We start from the raw sequence: 21,979 nt of genomic DNA, 5'->3' as shown, positions 1-21,979 counted from the left end.
GAGTGCCGAAAAACACCATAATGCCTACCTTGGAAGGTGCCAGAGTGCTGGCATGGCAGAAAAACAAAATGAGGACAAGAGATACATGGCAGGATGCCCCTGCTTGTGTCCCTTGTCCCCCACCCAAAGCCTCTGCCCCCAACCCTGCTGCCCCTTGCCTCTCACCCAAAGCCCCTATCCCCCAGTCCTACTGCCCCTTCCCCCCAGCCCTGCTGCCCCTTGCCTCCCAGCACTACCCCAGCTCTGGGTAGCTGCTGGAGCCTGGGCTGCTCCGAGCAGGGCTTGCAGCTGCCTGCTGGGAGCAGCATGGGATCCTGGCTGGCAGCAGCTCCCCAGAGCTGGGGCAGCTGCAGCCGGGAGGCTCCAAACATCTATGCTGGGCTCCAGCACCAGTGCAGCCTGGAGCGGCCAGGGCCTGAGGCAGCACAGCCCCAGTTTCTCCCCCACTCCCCGCAAGATGGTGATGAGCCCGGCACAGCTGTTTGTAGAGCCCGGGTTGGCTACAAACAGCTGCACCGGGTTCATCACCTCCGTGTGGGGAGCAGGGGAGAGACTGGGGCTGTGCTACTACAGGCCCCACTCTGAGGTGCGCCTACTCACGCTGGTGGGGAGCTGGTGCCAGAGGCTAGCATAGCTGTTTGGAGCCTCCCGGCTGCAGCCACCCTGGCTCTGGGGAGCTGCTGCCAGCTGGGAGCCTGTGCTGCTCGCAGCAAGCAGCTGGGACACTGCAAGCCCTGCTTGGAGCAGCCCGGGCTCTGTCGCTGGCAGCAGCTTCCTGGAGCCAGGCCTGGTCGTGGTGTGCCAAGCAAAATGGGCTCATGTGCCACACTCAGGACATGTGCTAGGGGTTGCCGACCCCTGTGGTAGATAATGCCATATCCATTAGCAAACAGCTTCTGCATGGATTGATCTGTAGTACAATAAATGAAGGCAAGGCCAAGAAAATACATATAAGCTCCTTTTTTCTATTTGTTCATTTGATCTGCTGTTTATAGAGTTGAAAGTTTCAAAAGTTAGTAGTATGTTGATACTTCCTACACAGAGCATCCAGAGCTTGGTTGGCTGGCAGGCAGACAGACAAGACCCAGCTGACTCCAGCAAAGTGTTTGCTTGTGCTCCTGATAAGACAGGTTCCCCTTCTGGTTAGCTCCTGATTCCATGCTTTTAGTCATGGTTCCTGATTCCTAGTTCCTGGCCCAGATAGCCCTGCTACTAGTGTGGCCGTCATTCTGCTACTCTGTCCTCTATTGATATGAAACCCCGATGCCTTTATGTCTTCTATTTTTCTCTTCAAGAGGAAAATAGAGGACATAAAGCTGTCCAGTTTCATATCAACAGAGGACACTGGACTATCCTCTGTCATGGCCACCCTACCACTACACATGCAAGTTAAAGCTCAATAGCAACCAACTAGAAGTCAGTACATATTTTAAAGATCTAACTTTATAACTGATTGGAGCTTTTTATCATGTGATATGTACTTTGCATACGTAGCTGGTCTTAATCTAATTGCACAATTAACCAGTTAATCGCACGATACCTGTAATGTATAGAGGGGGCCTGGGTGACCTAGGTTGGCTCCTGCTCCTTGCTTCCCTGTTCCCTAGTCTATCTCTCTGTACCTCAGTTTGCTCCTTGATGTCTCTCCTTCTGCCTGAACCTCTGCCTAGCATGGCCTGCATTTAAACTTTGATCCCTTTGACTCCTGGACTTTCCAGGCTTGTTACTTTAACCCCTGAACCCTAAGCCTTCCATGTTCAGGTTGTGCCTGCAATAGGCTGCCAGACAGCTGTGATTTTGTGAACTTGTTTGATATTTAAGTGGTGGCCATCAGATGGATGGTTCAAGATGTCTAACAGTAATCCTCACTCAATGTAGGAAAGCAGTGTTAATGCAAGATTTCCTACAATGCCCCTAGCTATTTTCTGCAGTAATGCCTCAAAAGGACCATTCTCTTCCTAAAATAAGGATAGACAGTCTTATGTTAGTTTATCGGAGGGTTACATCAAAAGCGGCATGAATAATAGAAACTGTACTTAAAGTTTTGGAGAAATAAAGCTGTTTGTTCTATACAGGCCTCAGTACTGTGAAAATCGTAGTTCTTGAAACTGCTGAATGCCCTAAACTCCTAATGAAGTTAGCACCTTGTAGAATGGAATGCCAAGTAATATTGTGGTCACATTCTTATATCTAGGTTATAGCAGATTTCTGCACACATACATGCAATCTGTGTGTAGAATACCTCAGAAGACTTTTTCATGTGGGGACTGAGGGTACGGCAATATATCCACTCCATAACTTTGTCTGTCTGTTATCTACTGGAGTATGACAAGGTTAAGTATAATCTTAAAAAAATGGAAATCTTAGATTACTTTAATTATATTCTCTAGTTCAGGGAAACCTGCTTTTAATTGGAGAAATTTAAATTCTGTATCATGATTAACTTAGAGACATTTGTCACTGCTTATAATTTTAACAATATAAACTGTAAAATATGTTGGGATTTTTGGAAAGCATGCAATTAAGTGCATGATTCTGTGCAGCTATCCTTAAATTCATGTAGCCCTAAATACTATTAAATCACCACAAACACAAGTCTACCAGAATCAAATTACAGCCTTGACAGCAATCTGATGTTTCTATTGCATTTTACATTCTCTGTTTTTGAGAACAACTGTTGGACTCTGGTCTTTCCTTCTCTTTTGGTTTCAGTACAATGACTGGGGAAATGAAAGATAAGATAGCAAACCTATCCAGCCTTGGAAGGCAGTGTTCTTCTTACAGAAAACATGGCTTTTAGTACACTTAAGAGTATAGAAAAATATATCTTTTAACCACTTTAAACAGATAGGAGGAGCTTCAGGTATTATGATAGTATTGTATCATAAAATAGCATCAGCCATTATGATACAAGTGTTACCTTGGAAAAATCCTGTAGTGATACAAGTTGGCTATATGGCCACCTCTACATGAGTGTGGTCATCTGTTTCTCCCAGGGCAAGGAGCACACCTTGTGCTGCTGCTACTTGTTCCCAAGGAATGCCTGCGCCACATGCCCTCTGGCGCATGGCAGGTTACCCCAGGTTGGGGAAGGGAGGCTGGGGCCAGTGCTGGGCTGGCCCCAACAGCTTTACCTTGGGGTCTGGGGCCATTCTGGGGCTGTAGCAGCGGCGATCCTGCCACTCAGAAGCCTGGCTGGCAGCCAGAGTATGGCATGAGCCAGCCAGGCTCCAGTTTTGGGCAGCATATACTGTCCCCACGTGCACCGCCCTGCTTTTCATTTTGTTTTTTGCACAGGTTTTCTTGATTGACCCTGGGATCTCAGTGTAACTTGGACCATGAATGAAACAGGATGAAAGTTCCAGCAGTATCACTACAACCCATATCAACATAATTTAATATTAATACAATTGTTATGTCTGCCTATAGCCTTATTCTTGTTTCTCTCAGTCAGTAATCTAAGTGGTTGAAACACTGGCTACAGTTCTGATTAATGAATGGAGAAGAAATATGGGTATGAGTCAAATGCGTTGGGTATGTGCTTTTGTACATTGAAAACTGAGAATGCCAAGTTCCTGGCTTGGTACGTTAGAGAAGGCAGTTTACTTATTCCAAGGCATTTGACAGGTCCTTTTTTATCTCCGTGAAAAATATGCAGACAAAGTGCTCAGACCAAATGGACAGAGCTGTATCTGCAGAGCTCTGTACAGGGTCCATCTACCCTCCACACTTTCTTACGTTCTCAGTCCTTCACTTTATACCATGGATCAGAAAGTAGAGATGCACAGAATTATACCAGTTGGGGCTCAGTCAATGTCACATTAGAAACAAATCCCAAAACCAGTCTGATCCAGCATCCAAGTTTTTCTTGTTCGGGAAGATGACTAAATATGTTATTGCCTAGGCCACAGGATCCCAGGTGTAATTACTGTAGGCTAAGAATTTATATCCAACAGGATACATGGAAACTCCTACCTTAGTTCTTGCCAGACTGCCTTTGGGTTTCTTGGTGATCCAAACTTCCAGGGTCTCTGGCTCCAGGGCATTCCTGCCTTGGAGACAGGCTCAGAATGGGCAATCTCAGAGCTTTCAAGGTCCTGCTGTGTAGCACTGTGACAAGCCTGGAACATCTGAGAGGCCATTGGTTGGAGGCTGTGACCTAGGCCTCTCAAGTATGTCTGTACCTCTTCCATGGTGTTTGCTCCTGGGAAAACTGGTCTCAAGCACACCCTTCCTGCCCTTTCCCATTCCATGTGGCACCAATCCTTGAAATTTAATGAATTTAATGAACTTAATCTAAGGGTGAGCCCCTGCCACCACTTTCAAGCATGCAGATTTTGAGAGCAGCAGCAGGGAGCATCATGGCCTAATTTCTAGGACTGGCACATATAGAGCAGGAGCGGATGAGCAGGGCGTGTTTAGGAGCAGAACTTCCCAGGAGCCCTGAAGAATAGGTGGACTACTCTAGCTCTGAGTAGCAATAGATGGGCAAGTGGGGCACATGCCCTGGCCACTGCCTAATGGTGGGGTGGTGAGGTGTGGAATACTGGAATGGATGTAGATGGGAGTCTCACCCTTCTGTCCACTGTCTTCTGACCCAGCAGTGGTGGCTTGTGGTACAGAAGCAGCAGCCATTGGTTTTCTGCTGCTGGGAGAGACACCACTTCTTTTAAGCCAGTGTTTAAATGGCTGTTCAGTGTGCATGTTAAATGGCCAAAAAGGTGACATCTCCCTATTGCGTGGTACTGGCCAGTTTTGCATCCATGCAGAACTGGCAGAGTCATACTTTCAAGTTTCCAGGCTTCTCATGCTGTTGTGGGAGATTACCCTGACTCTAAGGTGTTTCCCAGGCTGCTCCCAAAGATGGCAGCAGGTGGCTGTTCCATTCAATTAAGATGTTGATCATGTACAAACATTTCTGGGTTTCAAAAGTGAAGAACATTTTCTGTTCCTCCATGTATCTCAAATCTGCACAAAAATTTTTCTACAGAAAGTCAGAATTTCCTGAGGAATAATTGTTTCAAATTCTAATTCTGTCAAAGCTGGAAAAAACCCAAGTTTAGGCTGATGTACACATCCACAATTAAGGTGGTAGCTTAAAGCTATAGTATTGCACTTCCAGTCTCTGTCCAGGAGCCATCAGAGTGGCATTAGGTGCCTGAGGCAAAATGCGGATACACTGAGAAAAAAAACAAAGGAACAAGAGTACTACAATTCTACTATAATAGAAGAAACATGATGTCTTGTGAGAATAATTCTCTCTAGCTATCTTGAAACAGGCTGCAGATGCATCACAAAGAGATAAAAGCTCAGAAGCAGATGGCAATCCCCTCTGCTAATGGGACTTGCTGCTGCTGTTGCAAGCATCTGGGCTCTCTTACCTCCAAGGAGCAGAGAGACAATGAGATCTGATGCAGCCTTCACAATGAGTGTATCTTCAGCTCGCAAACTGCCTTGGAGCCTCAGCAGGATCTCTGACAGTGCTTCATGTACACCTGTCTCTACCAACTGCATTTTCAGAGCATCTGCAGAGGTGAGGATAACATGCATATTAACAGCTTTTTAATGAATCATTGCAAAAATGGTAAAGTAAAAAGGTTAAATCCTTGAATTTAAGACAGAATCTTTTCATAGGCAATAGTTTAAAGGACCGTGGTTAATAATAGGTATGTGGATACTGGAAAATACAAGAAACAGTAGTAACAAAGACCATTATGACATCTTTTTAGTCAGTGGAGAATTTTTTGGGTTGATGTTTATAATGTTTCATATTTTAAAAAACTGTATTTGCCATCTCAATACTCTTTGTTAGGTGCAGCGAGTAGGCGAGTAGCCTTACTTTCAAAATCCAGTCATGGGATGCTCTCAGAATGGCATTTATTTTTTTTTTAAGAAGTGTGAAATACTCTAAGATATAATGTCCTTTTTCACAGGTTTGTGCTGGTGTCACCAGCTTCCAGTTCAGCAGTGTTATGGCCCTGTTATTCTGTGGGAAATTTTTTTCCTGGTACAGTTAACAGCTATTTTGAGAGAGAATTTTTTTATGTTAGTTTGGAACTAGACTGTGCTTACTCCAAACACAGGTCACCATATTTAGACATGCCTCTTGCTAGATTTGGTTCCTGGGAAACATGTAATAAGTTCTTCCAAATATAACAACAGGTGTCAAACAAGCTTTTAAAAATGTTTTGAAAGTTGGAATGAAAAACCGTCCTGTTTCAGGTATTCTCCAAATGATTTGCTGGGTCTTCCTGTGAAAAGGTGGTACAGGGCACTCACAGAACAGAACACCTGGGTCAAGGACGAGACCACCATTCTGCTTACCCCACTTGCCCCCCCATCCCCAGATGCATAATTTGGCGTGGGGCTGCTCTACCCAGCTCTTGTGGCTGGGCAGAGGCAACAGAGCTTCCCTACCTGTGGCAAAAGCTTCCAGTAGGTGGGATCCTGGTACGCTCTCAAACTTGATGCCTAGGGCAGGTAGTGCTTTAATTAGAGTGGCTCTGAGAGCTGCTGTAATTAAAGTGCCACAGTATCTATGTATCAGCATTCCCATGCTTCAAAATGGCAGTGGGGGATGCTTGAACTAAAGCTCATTAGATAAAGCACCCCTATCACAAGATGCATCAGTGTGGCAATTACTGTATTTTGGAGCAGCCTTCACACTTGTTTACAGGTGCCCCTAGTTACTCTACTGCCCATCTTCAATCGTGAGTATGGAGAGCACAAAAGATTATAACCTTTCTGAGATGATAGTTTATTTTGCATTTCCATACAGTAAGTAGGCTGCATGTATTATGCAAAGGATCTCTTTTGACACTATTTCTTCACCATCCATTTTTATCAAGCTTATGTTCTTCCCCCACCACTTGTCTGCTGTTCTCAATTTCCCTTTTCAAATACATGGGGTAAAATCCTGATGCTTGGAATTTTACAATTGATTTAAATCAGGAACCAGGATTTCACCCAGAAAGGGTTTGCATCTCTGTATTCAGTATTGAAATTCCAGTGAAAAACACAGGATCACTTTAATTGGAATACCATTATTCCATATAAAAAGACCTTACCATTCTGCACTAGTGCTTGTAGGACCTCAATGATGAGTTCAAGTCTTTCATGTTTCTCTGCTCTTCTCAGCTGTTTCACCAGAAGTTCAGCAACATTTGTCTTGCTTAAAGCTTCCTTAGCAGAATCTGGGTAGAAGACAGTGTCATGGTTTTATATGTACTTGATTAAATATGATGCAATTAAAATCTCTCATTAGTCTTAAGTGAATAGATGCTGCTTTGATTCTAGCTGCCTTGCTATATTGTTTCTGTACAATTAATTTCTGACCACAATGATATGGAGCCCAACCATGATCTCCCACCGCAAACTGTTTTATTTTTCTTTTAATGTCTGTCACAGTTTCAGGCAAATCTTCTGAATCTGCAGTTTTATGGTAATAACAGTCAAGTTTATTTCTTAGCTTAATTCATTTAATGGGTTTATATCAGGGATGAATTTAGCAAGTAGGTAGTATGAAAACATCCTCCAGTTTGCCACTGCAGAATATTTTATACCCAAAAGAAAGGATCTCAACATGAACATCAGAGAAACCTCTGAAGGAGGTTCTAACAGAGGACCCAGACCCTGTTACTTGGGTGAAGGGGAGGGGAGGGGAGGGAATTGTGGCAGGGAGCTTGGAGGAGATGCAGCAGGCTCAGATGGCTGTGCAGGGCCACAGATGCAGGAGGGCAGGTGGACCTTTGATTGACAGAGAAAACCCTGTGCAAGGCTGGAGAAGGTATGTGAGCAAAAGGAGGCATGGCTTCCAGGCATATAAACCCACGGCCTGAACAGCATCAGACAGTTTGGCCCTGCAAGCTAAAGGGTAAGGAACTTCTGAGGGAGATGCCTCCAGTGGATGGACTAACAGGCACCCAAATTGTTCCCTGGAACTGCCCAGAGGAAATTAAAGGGAGCTGATGGCCCTGCAGTGAGGCAATAACTCAGAGCTGGGTAGATTTCTTTGTTGTAAAACAGGGGCGTTTATGTGGTTAATTAGGCTTTAGAGGACCAGCTGGTTCTGGCTGTGGAGGTGGTCTGGAGGCCATGGAGGGGTGATTGGTAGGGCATGTGGCATTAGGCAGCCTAGCCAAAGTCAAGGATCAGAGGGCTAAGGGCTAGAGAGGCAAGCAGCTGAGCCCAGGGGGCCCAGAGCAAGACACACAGAGGCTAGGGACCCAGAGTGAGAGAGCTGGGCCCAAATCAGTAGACAAGGACTGAAAGTCTGTAGCCAGAAGAAAGGAAGGGACAGTCAAGAAGGCTTAGGCCTCTACTGTGGACAGAACTGTATAACATCTGTGAGGCATAGGTGTGGCTGTAGGGGTGGAAGGAGGCCATGGATTTAGCCCGTAAGACAAGAAGGACCTAAGAGAGCGAGGGCTGAGAGACAGAGGGCGCACGCCAGGCTCACCAGCCTCTGAGGGCAGCTTTACAACAGACACGGCAGGCAAGGAACTAGAGTGGGGATCCTGGGAGGTGAGGACAAAAGCCAGTCAGGACTGAAACAGCCAGTTGGGGACATCACAGAAACCTCAGGCACCTCACCTGTTACAGAGGTGCTCTCGTAAGAATTATGTATTCAGTCTTTCAAGAACTTTCCCTTCTTGGATTATACAATATATAGAAGAATGTCATGTGATACAGCACATGGCTAGGTAGATGAGGGTTTTTAGCAATAAAGCAATGTGTACAGAAAGCATTCACGTGTCAAGACTCAGCTGCTTCTGACAAATCATGGCTTAACATTTCTGATTTTTTTTTCTTTTTAAATGAGAACAATATATTACATTATAGTATATTCAGTTCCTTGAGTTTTATTTGTCTTCTGTTTTATGAGTCTTTTAGATTTCTTCAGAAATGAATAAGACTAGAAATTATTTTTTCTACATAGATGCTGAAGTTGTCAAACACGTTAGCTATTTTTTTTCCTAACACCAACTCATAGCATGAGATGCACAATAATGCTATGAGAGCTGGCAGTACTGAGAGTGATAATTAAACTGATTATAGGTATGAGGAACTTTCTATACCAAGATAAATTAAAAAGATATCAAGTTGTATCCTTTTCTCACCAATATCAGTATACAGCAGGAATAAAGCCAATTGAAGTCAATAGAGCTACACTCATTGAAAAATGGTATATCTGAGAAGAGAACTGAGCCATTCTATTATGGCAGATAAAAGGATCAATGTTAGAGACAACGTGCATCAGAGTCTTCTATTATCCCCTGTCCTGTAGAGACACTTAACAAAATGAAATAATGCAATATCTAATTAAATGAAATAGTAGTACATTCTAAATAAAAAGTAGTATTATATACCCTGTAATTGAAGTCAGTGGAGCTACATAAATTTACACCAGCTGAGATGTGTCCCATTTATTGTTTCTTGAAAGAGGCTGGGACATGTATTGAATTTGAATGCTTTTTGTGTAGAAGACTAGCAACTGCTACAAAGAATTGCAGTCACTTTTCCAGTGGTAAAGTATTTGCCTAGTGAAACCACACCTACTGCGGTAACACTTCTTTAGAACAGGCAAATGACAACAGCTCATGACAATTTGCTCTGAGATAAGAACATAGTACCATTGCAAGTTTAGGAGTGTTCTCCTGCTCACCTAGATCTGCAAGATTGCATAAGGCCAACAGGTCAACACGAGTAAGTGCCTCATTCTCTGGGTATTCAGTTAATATACGGACCAGTGATGTGATCACTCCTAATTTCACCAGCTCTTCCTGAAGGTCTCCTGGAAGTAACAAGCATAAGAATTAAAGGAAAGAAGAAATTAATCTCAGATGAAACTTTGAACTATCATAGTAATTACAATGATTCAGAGGAGGCAATCCTAAAGAAAGTATGAAGACAGAACTTGCTGCAATAGAGTCTGGGTGGATTTCAACTGCTTTAAGCTTTCCAAACTGGTAGGATTTTTGTCTTGCAAATTTCATTTAGTGTGTCAGACAGAGGTTCTGGAGTCAGGAGTACTGTTGGCTCACTACAAGAAGAGAGTTACATGCTTAAACTCTACATCACAATCATCATAATAGGTTTGCAAGCTCAGTAATTTGGCCATTATAGACCTGATAAAGCACTTGTAATTGCATTTAGCATGTGTTGCAGAGATGATACAATAGCCTAGCAGAGGAGAAGATACACTGAAGACTGAGAGAAGATGTAGGGTTTCTGTGTTCTTAGAGAGGGTGATGTTAAATTGAATGCTTACCATATTATGATTGGATGGTCGAAAGCCCTACAGAAAAGGAAAATAAGGCTCTACTTCCTTCCACATATTGTGGTTAGTTAACATGAAGAAACTCCTCTGAACCGTTACTTGTCCCAGTGCAAATAAATGGAGAAAGAATGAAAGAGGTAGGCAACAGGTAGAATCTTGGTTCAGTCCCTAAAGTTAGTCAATGTAGTTGACCTGCTGTGACGGATGTATGCCTCGTGCAGATAACTTCTCCTACAAAGCAGGGTTAAGAATTAGTGGACCAGTGTGCTGCAATCTGGTTCCAACCTGGTTCCAGGTACACCCACTCTTTATGTGGGCTTTGTGCTGCTGCAGCAGCAACTTGGCTTTTTGTGTTCTGAAATAACCATGGTTATGTTTTTAAGATACCTACATGAGAGTAAAGGCTTCAGAAAAAACATAGGCTCCTGCACTACTCTGAGCAAATCCCAGCTCACAGTGTGCTGGTCCTCCCTCATCTCGCTTCCCTTCCCTGTTCCCAGACCGCAATAGAGCTGATTTGGGGTGGTGGGCCCTGGGGGAGAGCATGCAGGCAGGCAGCTCCTCAGCTGAATTGGATCCAACGTGGAGCTTGATTTCCCCCCCCCCCCAACCAAACAGCAAATGACTTTTGGGTCACGGGGGGGAAGGGAGTTGCTCCAACTCATGGCATTTTCTGTGAAACGCCATGAGGTAGAGCAGGGAGCTAGATGTCTGTCAGTGCCCTATGAGTGACACTATAATTCTACATAAAAGGCACTAGACTAGAAGAAAGGAGACCTGCATTTGCTGACATTGATTTCCTGCATGAACTTAAGTAGTTTGCCTTGGTTTCCCTTCCTACCCTTTGTCCCTTCTGTTTGGACTGTAACTTGTTTGGGTTCTATAGGTATGTACGACGCTTAGCACAGCAAGGATTTCCAGACATGACTGTAATATAGATATGAGTTGCAATTTAGTTAGGGTTGTTTAGGACAGTTGAATAAAACACGCTATTAATATAAGCTATATGTAACAGGGTAGCCTCCTCATCAGGTCTTTTCTGGCCGCCCTGCTCCTAGGGTAACCACCCGCATCACTCGTCTGCCATAACTTGCAGATGTTACTGCCCTGGCCTCTGGCCATAGCAAACCAGGCACGCAGTTCTAGCTCTTTTCTAGAACCCCTCCTTCACCGGGGTCCCACTCACTCCACTGGCTCTCACCCAGCCTCTTTCATACTGCCCTCTCTCAGGAGCCACACACATGCTGCCCAGCATGAGCTTTGGGCTTAGCTCTCCTTGTCTCAGTCAGCCCCGGTGCAGTCTGTTGGGTATCTCCTGCTACACTCACCCAAGTGTTGACTGAGCACTGTATGACTGTAGGCCTATTTTACTCCTAGCCCCTCACCGGAGCACTATGCCCCCACTCGGTCTCCTCACTTGCCCACACATGGGCTGCTCTGTTCGTCACCCCTCTCACACAGGGACTGACTCACATGCCCAGGCTTTCCTCTGCTGCCTGGGTCCCCAAGTCCCTCCTCCAGCCTGAGTTCTGTCTCAGGGCTCTTTAACCAAGCCCTGGGCTCCCTCTGCTCGCTAGAGCACCACTAGCGATGTGGGGCTAGGGTTATTAAGGCACCCAGACCCACCTTTCACTGGGGAGGTAACTGGCTGGGTGTTTCCTGGAGGCTCCCACACCACTAGGAGCCCCACCAGACCACCCTTCCCCAGCAGGGTGCAGTTTTACATCTTACCCAGGACAAGGGGTCACCTCCTCCCCATAGTCCCTGTCCTGCTGACTCTGGCTGGAGTAGCCTCTCAGCCTGATGGTTCCTCCTTCCTTCCTGCAGCAAACTGCAGCCCAGCTTATATCCCTGGGCCAAAATGGTTGCCCTCATCAGGCACCTGGCTCCTGCCTGTTTGCTGCTCTAAAAGTGGCAGGCACCAAAGAAAATTTAGCTGGTGGTTGGCATCAACCCACTGTATTTATAATAAAGTGAATCTACATTTTAAGCCAGGGGTTGCTTTTACCTATGGCCTGCTAACTGGATTTGGCCCACCAAGTGGTTTTATCTGGCCAACAAAGCTCAGATATTGATGGCAATTTGGTAGCTGCGGGGAAAATTAGCGGCTTTTGGAGGCAGGCAAAAGTGGAGGTAGCTGGGGAAGGAGCAGGGAAAGCAGTTGTGGCAGCTGGGTCACAGGTAGCAGCCCATGTTTGGTGGAGCTTTACTAGTTTGGCTCATCATTGCTAAAATCACCCCTGCTTTAATTATTTTCTCCTTTTGGCAAATACTATGGTGTATAAGGTACTGGGAGGAAAAAAACAATGGCTATTCCTACACAATTCATCCCCTTAATACCTTACCTAGCTATGTATTAATCTAGGGCTATTGACATGCAGTAATAGTATGAGCACTTCATGTGATCTAGTCAGTAAAGAGAGGTTTATTTTTTTTATAACTGAATTTATGTGTGTATGTACTGGAGTATTTATTATAACGCTTGTATTTTTTGGAATGGTTGGAAGACAATGCAATGACTTTCCAGACAACAATACCTAGGTATACACTAGAAGAACCAGGGAAATAATCTGTTTGCTTTAAAGATCTGTCTTTTTGCCTATGACCGGCTGGCAAAAACCTTGTTTTGCCATGCTGAGAACTGACGATTAAAAAAGAAAGAGCAAGAGAGAGAAAGATACCAAAGTCTATCTGAAGGAATGGAGACAGACTTGTGGAGAAGACTCAAGGGAACAGGTCTTCTAGATTAAGGGAGTGATCCTTAGGGAAGAATCAGACATATGTGTAGTGTTCTTTATTGTGTTTTAACACAAACACTTTTCCTTCTGAATAAGCAATAGAAACTCTTTTGTTATTAATTACTCCTGTCACTGTCATTGAGGGAATGCAATTTCAAAGTCTGGACTGAATCCAGACCTGCTAAAGGGATTCCTACTGAGACATGAGTGCACTACTATCCACCATCAGATCTGAGAGAGTGGGGAATTGAGTTTCCAAGAAAGAGGGGTTACTCTGAAGTCTGAGACCTAGGCAAGGTGTGCTTGGAGAGATGAGGTGTTAGAGGTACTTTTAGCCTGATAACTCTAACATATGCAAATTGCAGAAATAAATGAAGATGAAACTGTTAAATCTAGTTTACTACAAAGCACTGTATGTAAAGCACTTTTGGCTCAATCTAAATAGAAAGGTGGAGGAACAAAAATTGTAACATTAGCCAGGAAGCATAGAATTCCTTTAGTGTTTAATGAATAACTCTTACTTTTTTCATAACAGATGCGGCCAATGGCTCTTCCAGTATGAAGCAACATCTCTTCATCTGTGCTTTTCAGCTGAGGTACCAAGATTAAAACCAAATCTGCTTCGATACATAGCTTCTTCATTTCCTCTGCAAACACAGAGGAATGGGGATTATGAGCTTGTTAAAATAAAACTATTATAATTTTCAGGGCCCATAATTAGTGTCTGTAAGACAGATCAATAGAATAGAAACATACAAGCAGTAACATTACTTGTAAATTATACAGTATGGACTACGTACCATTTTTAGCTATTTCAGCGAGTACTTGGGCTGCCTTCACTGCGCATCTTGGATTGCGTTCCAGAATTCTAGCCAAAGCTGGGAAAATCCCACTGTCTCTGAGCAGGCTGGAACATCTGTGCACTACAATGATAGGGTTAGCAATAATAGCAATGAATTTGAATTTGCTTTATTTCCTGCACTCATTTTAAAAGTTTCTGTGGAGGTCTAGCCAGGGTTGGAATCCAAGATCCTGAATCAGTAATGGAGTAACAAATCTGCCTAACCAAGCAAACATCTAAATAGGAGTATTCATTTGCTTAGGTCAAGCAGTGTCTTAAGTGCCTTACTAAACTGGGGCCAGGTGTAAGAGCCAAAAGGGAAACACTTCCATCTGTGAGGAACAAATCCTGAAAATTCCCGGCAAGTCAAAGGTTAAGACTTGGTCAAAATCATTAGGTAGCCCTAGAGTGGCCCTAGTAGTTAGGAGTTGCAATAACCTCCCTCAAAGAAATTTCTGCTGTCTCATTGTACTTAATTGGCATCAGGCTTCTGAGTATCTTGGAAGATGGTGAAACAAACACAGATTGGTGTCAGCTAGGGCAGAATGTGTGGGGAGCTTGGAGTAAAGCTTTTGATCAGGGAATTTGAATTCAAGAAATGTGTGTTTCTGTTTTAATCTTTGGCTGATGCTTTTTTTGTACTTTGCTGGCTGTAGGAAGCTAAACCTTTGACAGCAAAGAAAGGACTAAACTCATTATAAAGACTATTTTTCCTACAGTGACTGGTTGCTTTTCTTCATGGCCAATCACACACACATTCATCCTGCAAACACTAAACCTATTTTCTTGATCAATCCTGGATCAATTCCAGCATTCCATATAGATCAGAGAGCAGCAAAGCAACCAGTCACCCAAAACCCAACAGTCTTCATGTCTTGACCACCAAGCTATGTTTTGCTTTGTTCAAATTCACAGCAAAGAGGCTGTTATCGTATAACAGTTCCATTCAAAGACTGAACAAAATCTTGTTAGACAACCCAAGTGTAATTAGTACAGCAACTACAGGGATATTAATACAGTATTCCACTAGTCATTATGATTATATGATTAACCTCTTTTGTGTCCAACAGATGTTTCTATTTGCTTTAAAGTTTTTGAATGATATACCTGTTGATTTGCTGAGAAACAAATCTGAATTTTATACGTGCATTTTTTAAAAGTGCAACTCCTTCTAATGAACCTCAATAAATAATAGCCTGCGTTAAGTGTAAAATTTTGGTTAAAAGTGGCCAATAATATTTTCTAACTATTATAGCACGTATAGCATTTTGAACAGAACTAAAGATTTTTTCTTAGGAATTAAAAAAAAGATTTATAACAGGAGGTTGAACTCTTGCTAATATACAAATCATAATGTAATAGTAATGACTACATTTTAATCAGTCTTTGGGTAAAACTTTCAGTACCTAATCACTCACTAAAAGTTAAGCTAATACTTTTAGATTGGAGTCTTCCCAGTGCAATTTTCCCAATATACTTGAATCTTTAAATCGGCTATCTTCTATTTTTTTTTTTTGTCCTAAAGCTCCAATCTATAGAAAATAACAAATGTGATGTGATTGAACAATGCCTTTTCTATGCAGGAAAGTCTTCCAAAAATCTCTCACAGATTTTATAAGTATAAGCAGCACTGACCCTAGCGGGGAGTGGGGCCTGGGGCAAATCAGCCTGTGCATGGCATGCTTAACACTGCACAGGGTCGTGGTACCCCTGCAAAGGTTTGTGTGTGTGGGGGGGTCTCCTTGCTTCTTCCACAGTGCAGGGCTAAGCCACCAGCTCCAGGCAGGAGGGGCTGTGGGCACTCGCCTCGATTCACCATACCCTAGGGACAGCCCTGAGTATAAGCATGGGTCTGCAAGTTTTACTTGTGAGCAGGCAGAACATATGGCTTGCAGTAAAGTTCCCTTTGGTATAACATTCTTGGATGTCAGTGAACAGGCATAAGAGCTGTTAGGTCATCCGGCCTGGGTACCTTAAGAAGCATGGCTGATGTAAAGAGGAAAGGCCTAAAGCATTTCTGAAAGCCACTTGAAATATTTCTTCTTACAGTTCTGCAAGTGCCTGAATCTAAATTAATGAAATAAGGTGGTAGAATAAAGTTTGGAAAATGTGATTAGTAGTTTTATTTGTGATTAGTGGTTTTACAGCATTTTGATGGTTTTAAACATGATTAGTGGTTTTACTGCAATGCCGTAGCCAGTAGGGCAAATAATACTCTGGCAGGCATCAATCAATGCATCTCCAGCAAAACCACCTGTAGCAGGAGGTGATTCTTCTGCTCTGCTCAGCACTGGGCACCACACTTTAACAAGGACATGGACAAGCTTGAGAGAGTCCAAAGAAGAGACACCCATATGATCAGAGTCTTATACGGCAAGCCATACAAAGAATGGTTGAGGGATCTGGGACTCTTCAGCCTGAGGAAAACAAGGCTGAGAGGGGACCTGGTGGCAGCTTACCGCTACACTAGGGAAGTACATCAAGGGCTTGGTGAGCAACTGTTCACCAGGGCACCCGAGGGGAAAACCAGGAGTAATGGCCACAAACTCCTGGAAGATCGATTCAGGCTCAACATTAGGAAAAACTTCTTCACAGTCAGGGTGTCCAGACTGTGGAATAAGCTCCCTCCAGAGGTGGTGCAATCACCTACCCTGGAAATCTTCAAGAGGAGACTGGACAGTCACCTTGCTGAGGTCACCTGACCCCCCACTTATCTTCCCTGTTTGGTGCAAGGTGCTAGGCCCGATGATCTTCCAAGGTCCTTTCTGGCCTTACAATCTATGAATCTATGAATTTCAAGAGCTGTCAAGAATGTGCATATTATATAAAGCACATGTCTAACCTTCAAGCACTGACCACATTGCTATAGCAACTGGATAAATCTCCATGTTCTGAACTGCTGCCAAGTGACTGCTGACAGGTAAAACATCCCACCTTGATAAAGCACAACTGAAGCTGCAATTAACAAGCAATTAGCTGTAAGTCAGGGCTCCCACTCAGCCCTCAAGGTACTTGATTTTAGTTTAGATGATGTTGTAGGAAACATGTTTGGAAAAGGTAAAAATGCTCTGGCAAAAAATAGGGCTGCCTGATTTGTCAGTCTGTCTGGGAATAACACTAATGGACTGACAATGATTTGGTGAATGGAAAGCAAGATCTAGTTTGTGAGGTACAGATGGCTGTCACCGTCACCGGCTTTAATATTTAAGCCCCTGGTCAAGTGAGTATAAATTTGATCCCTTTATGATAAATGTGTGAGAGGGCTGAAAAGTTGGTTTCCTGCTAAAAAGTTGGTTCAAATGTGAAAGATTTTATAATTCTTCTCTCATACTAATCTTTATAAGCCCAGGTTTATTTACCACATGGATAATCATCTTCTCTTTTTGCAGGGGCCTGCAAAGGGAGTGGACAGAGGAATGCAGATGAGATGTAAGAATATTATTGTTATGGTATTGGCAGAGCAGTCGAATAGGAAAATTATTGGCTATTTAAATTAAAATAGCAAGTTGGCTGTGTTGTGAGTTTTTTGGGGTTATATGCTCAAGAGTTTGGGTGAGCATAATGTATTCCTGAAGATGTTTCAAGAATTTTAGCACAAGTATATTCATGTGAAAATTCCTACCAAAATCTTGTTATGTATTATTTGCCTGTTTAAATAGTTCAGTCATCCAAACAAGGAGTAGAAACAACATCTTGTGACCAATTGCATACTATGATCAATTAATAATGATAAAGTGAACAAACTATAGGCTGAATGTTTTTCCAGGAATAAAACAATGACCATTTTTAAAGATCTAAGGTTGCCCACCCCATGTGAAATGATAAAAAATTGTGTGTTTTCTTAAAATAAAACTTAATACTGCTATACTATCATTTTAAGGATCAGAAATTTGGGGGAGACAATTTCTTCCCTATATTAGTACAAGGAGAGCATAGATTTGGTTTTTTTTTTCAGTTTTAGTATTAAAGGCTTCATTTAATTTTCAGTCATACACCTCAAATTATATCCTAGTATTTTAATTGATCTCCAACCTACAACTTAGCTGAGTACTTGATTACAGCTAGCTGCTAATAAAACCAGCTGCTAGGATTCAGGTGTATTTTTAATAAGGATAAAATTGAATCTAGAGGCTTTTTTGCAACTCCAGATTTTTGTGATTATGAAATTCATCTGCTCATAATCAGTCTGAGGATACCCTTACATTTTAAATTGTGACGTAGCTCCATCTGCCTCTGTATTTCTGGATCACAGAACTTATTCAGAGCTGACATTTTTATTTCATGGAATAGTGAGGATGGCAGCAGCTTAAATGCAAGGACTTTTTTGTGGTGGGGGGTTGTTTTCTTTTTTCCCATGGTGCCTATTGCTGATTTCTATAGGTCTGTACTAGCAGATTATAATAGGGTGGTCTATCCCCTGAAGATGGGGCATACAGCCTTGTTGTATAGCTGCAACTGTGGGAGAGATAAGGGAATGACTCACTGGGAGCTTAAAATCTAGATAGGAGAGTGGAAAGGGGCAAACGGTGTGAGGAAACAGTTTGGAAGGTGAATAGAATAGCTCTACACTGAGGGGCTGGGCTGCGATGCTGAGGGCCAGAGCCCAGGGGGTATCCCTCTAAGTGCCTGTGACAGAACATCAGGGTTTGTTTTTTGTTTGCTTATTTGCCTCTATGTTTGAACTTTATAGACCATGCTTGGGAGTAGTGGCTGAAGAGTTCCTTTGGGAGCAAACCTGCTTGCCAAAGCCATCAGGCTAAGCAACCCACTTACAGAGATACGATCACTTTACCCTTAACTCTTCCTAGAAGTAATACAGTAGTTTGAAATTAAGGGTGCCCCAATTTCTGCTGTGTTAGGCATCTCTTTCATTTTCATTTATTCTAAAGGTCATTCAGTTGTCATCATCTTCCCCCCCCCCCCCCCCCCCCTTTTTTTTTATCCTATGACAACCTGGAAGTAAATGGAAATGGAAGTAAATCCCATTAATGCTTGTAGTTGAGTAGTTGATTGGCTTAAGAGGTCAATGTCGATAAAGCACCCTGAAGAGCTTCCAGCTCCTGCTGACCAAGAAGCAAAAAGATTAGAAGCACATCATGGTTTGCTAACTTTTGGAAGGGGCTGGTGGTATTTTCAAGCGTTTAGTTTGTATTCCACCCCATGTGCTGTCAAAAAGTTATGAGTTATGTGAACTTTAAAAGCATCATTAATCACCTTCATGTAGGTACTAACTTCCAGAATAGCTATTACTAAAACTGTGAGGCAGCCTCATTTTAAGGAATTAGCCTGATTTTTAGTTTCAGGCTCTGGTAGGAAATCTCTACTAGGAAGCTCAAACCTGGAGCATCCCCTCCCATAATCTATCTCAGCAGTAAGCCTGGAATACCTGTTCATTCAACTCCTTCAGAACCCCACTGAAACCCATCTGCTGGATTTCTACTGGTGAATGTGGGTTGGCATCAGAAAGGAAGGATATCTGTTCCATGCAGATCTTTAGGATTGAATTTATCACCCCATTACTGAGGAGGCATATAGTATTTTCATACTGCCTCCCTCAATCTGCTGGAGTACCACAGTTCAATTTTATTTAAATTTAATGCAGAATAAGAGCAAAACAAAGACCAGAGGGATCATGATCACTATGTAATCCAAAAGAATATGTAACCTGTTCTCCAAGGAACTGTTTGGTGCTCTAGGCCAAGGGAGGGAAACCTACAGATATTTTATCTGGCCCACCAAGCACACAAAAATGGAAGTTTATGTAACTTTTTTGTTTTGCACCGGAATGCACCATCCAACAGAGTATCTGGCACCATCTGGCAGACTATCTAGCAACCACTGCCTCTATCCTGCCTTAGGACTGAGCTGTGTTAATTCAGCCTTCTGTTAGTGAAACGTTGCCTTGATTTGGGAAGTCAGAAAATGGTTTGGATACTTAACTGTCTTCAGCAAGAGCCAGCAGAACCCCATTCAGGCTTTCAAGGATTTGATTGTGAGATTCAGTTTCATCTCCACAGAGTTTGAGGCATTCCAGGTGTTTTTTTAGGGACTCTGTTTGAAAAAAGAAAACATCAAGGGAAACAGTGTTCATGCACAGATGTAAATCTGGGCCTGAATGGGGGAGAAAAAAAAAACAGAGCTGCTCTGGTGCTTATCTTCAGCTAAAATTGACATATTTCTAGGCCTCCATATCATGGGAAGACCAGATATTCCAATTTAATAAACACCTTCACTGAATAACTCATTTGGTCCAAAAGGCAGGTGTCACATTTTGATTTGTGAGGATTTGTTTTTGTCAACTTCATTTAGACCTGTTTATCTATGAATGCGATGAATAAGCCTGATCTCTAGTCTCACCAATTCCTAAAGAACTTATGCCACATTACAGCAGAGCCTTCTCTGGTCCCCATTACAAAGAAAAAAGCCTTTTTAGAAGGGTATCACAGAGTAGATGCATCTACATGTGCTATTCATTTGCATCAATAAGCTTCAGTGCAGTTTGCACTGGAGTTTATTGCTCCCAGGCACCATGTTTGAGTGTGCGCCTGGGACTGTAGCACATTGAGCTGGGTCAGAGTAGCCTCAGCTGGCAGGCGGCCCAAGTAGTCAGCCTGCAGGCCCAGGGCTGCCCCGATCTAGTTCAAAGTACGGTGGAGGGGCTGAGTGGAGCAAACCTGTGTTTCATTGTGGGGCTAGACAACAGGCAACCCCCGCACTGAATCACCCTTATGCCCCAGCCAGCTACATCAGTATCTACATGTGCTGTGCTGAGGAGTAAACTCTGCCATAGGATAGCACTTGGGTTTACAAATACTAACCTACAGTGGAGTTAATTAGTTTGCTCTGTCCCAATAGTGCCACGTGTAGACGGTGACATTTTACTGCAGAGCTAATTAGACAGCTCCACAGTAAACATCTTGTGTAGATGTGTCCACTGGGATACAGAATATGAAAAGAGGGACCTGGCAGCAAAGGGTACAAGCATTTCAGTGGCAGAGAGGAGCAGAGTTCAGTTCCTGCAGCAGGAGGTTGGATCCTGGATGTAGACACCATGAGCAGGCTGCAGGAACGACCAAAATGGAAAGAAACTGGATTAACACCAGGTGGGCCAGAAGGAAAACTGGGACTAGTGAAAGCTTATGAAAAGGATTGGAAAGAGCCTAAGGGAAAGGCTGGTGCTGGGAAGGACACAGCAGAGACTGAGTGGGGGTGAGGGAGTGGAACAAGTCCAGAGACGACTGATAAAAAACCCAAAGTGACATTGCAAGGGGAAGCTGGCTGTTAAGAAGCCACAGGAGACTGTACACAAGGGGCGTGATCAGATGAGGATGCACATACATTTCCCTCGGGACAAACAGCAGCAGCACATAGTTGTCCCCTGGGAATGTTCACGCATGCATGCTGTGGCAGACGGCAACTTGCCCCAGGTGGTTATGGGGAAGCTGGAGCCAGTACCTGGGCTGGCTCCTGGGATCCTTGGGACATCCTGGTGCTCCAGCAGCTGTGATCCAGTGTGTGGATCCTGGCCAGCAGCCGGAGCATGGCTCCAGTCAGCCAGGCTCCAGTTTTTGGCGGTGCATGCTGCCACCACATGAACTACCTTGCTTTTTCCAGAAGCAGATTTTATTAACACTGGGATCTCCCTTCATTATCACCTGGACAAGGGAGAAGAGGTTGACTTCATATATTTTGATTTTAAAAAAGCTTTTGATCTGGTTTCCCATGATCATCTCATAGAAAAACTGGCCAACTGCAGCCTCGGCTACATCACAGTCTGCTGGCTGGGGAATTGGCTCCGTGGTCAGACCCAGAGAGTGGTAGTTGATGGAAGTCAATCATCGTGGTGCACCGTGACCAGTGGAGCCCCCCAAGGCTCTGTCCTTGGGCCTATTTTTTTCAACATCTTCACATCTTCATTAATGATGTGGATATTGGTGTCAGAAGTGGACTGACCAAGTTCACTGATGACACCAAACTTTGGGGTAAAGCGTCCACACCCGAGGACACAGTGGTGATCCAGGATGACCTTGACAGGCTCAGAAAATGGGCGGACAAAAACCTGATGGCCTTCAACACTGAAAAATGCAACGTATTCCACCTTTGGAAGAAAAACCCACAGCA

General features: G+C 43.5%; 1 protein-coding gene across 1 annotated transcript in view; it reads right to left on the bottom strand.

Moving 5' to 3' along the window:
- LOC109287328 (rap1 GTPase-GDP dissociation stimulator 1-like) overlaps positions 1–21,979 on the bottom strand; it is an 87,333-nt gene that overhangs the window by 25,889 nt on the left and 39,465 nt on the right. Inside the window, exons 2-7 of the mRNA XM_019502297.1 lie at positions 19,799–19,909; positions 13,818–13,940; positions 13,539–13,664; positions 9,665–9,793; positions 7,068–7,193; positions 5,382–5,525 (exon numbers count right to left, since the gene is read on the bottom strand). Coding sequence (XP_019357842.1) covers positions 5,382–5,525; positions 7,068–7,193; positions 9,665–9,793; positions 13,539–13,664; positions 13,818–13,940; positions 19,799–19,909 — 759 coding nt within the window. The remainder of the gene's footprint in view (positions 1–5,381; positions 5,526–7,067; positions 7,194–9,664; positions 9,794–13,538; positions 13,665–13,817; positions 13,941–19,798; positions 19,910–21,979) is intronic.

Source organism: Gavialis gangeticus, unplaced genomic scaffold (genome assembly GCF_001723915.1).
Source record: "Gavialis gangeticus isolate Ggan-Ray unplaced genomic scaffold, GavGan_comp1, whole genome shotgun sequence".
Classification (NCBI taxonomy): domain Eukaryota; kingdom Metazoa; phylum Chordata; order Crocodylia; family Gavialidae; genus Gavialis; species Gavialis gangeticus.
This window is presented reverse-complemented; position numbering and strand designations above follow the sequence as displayed.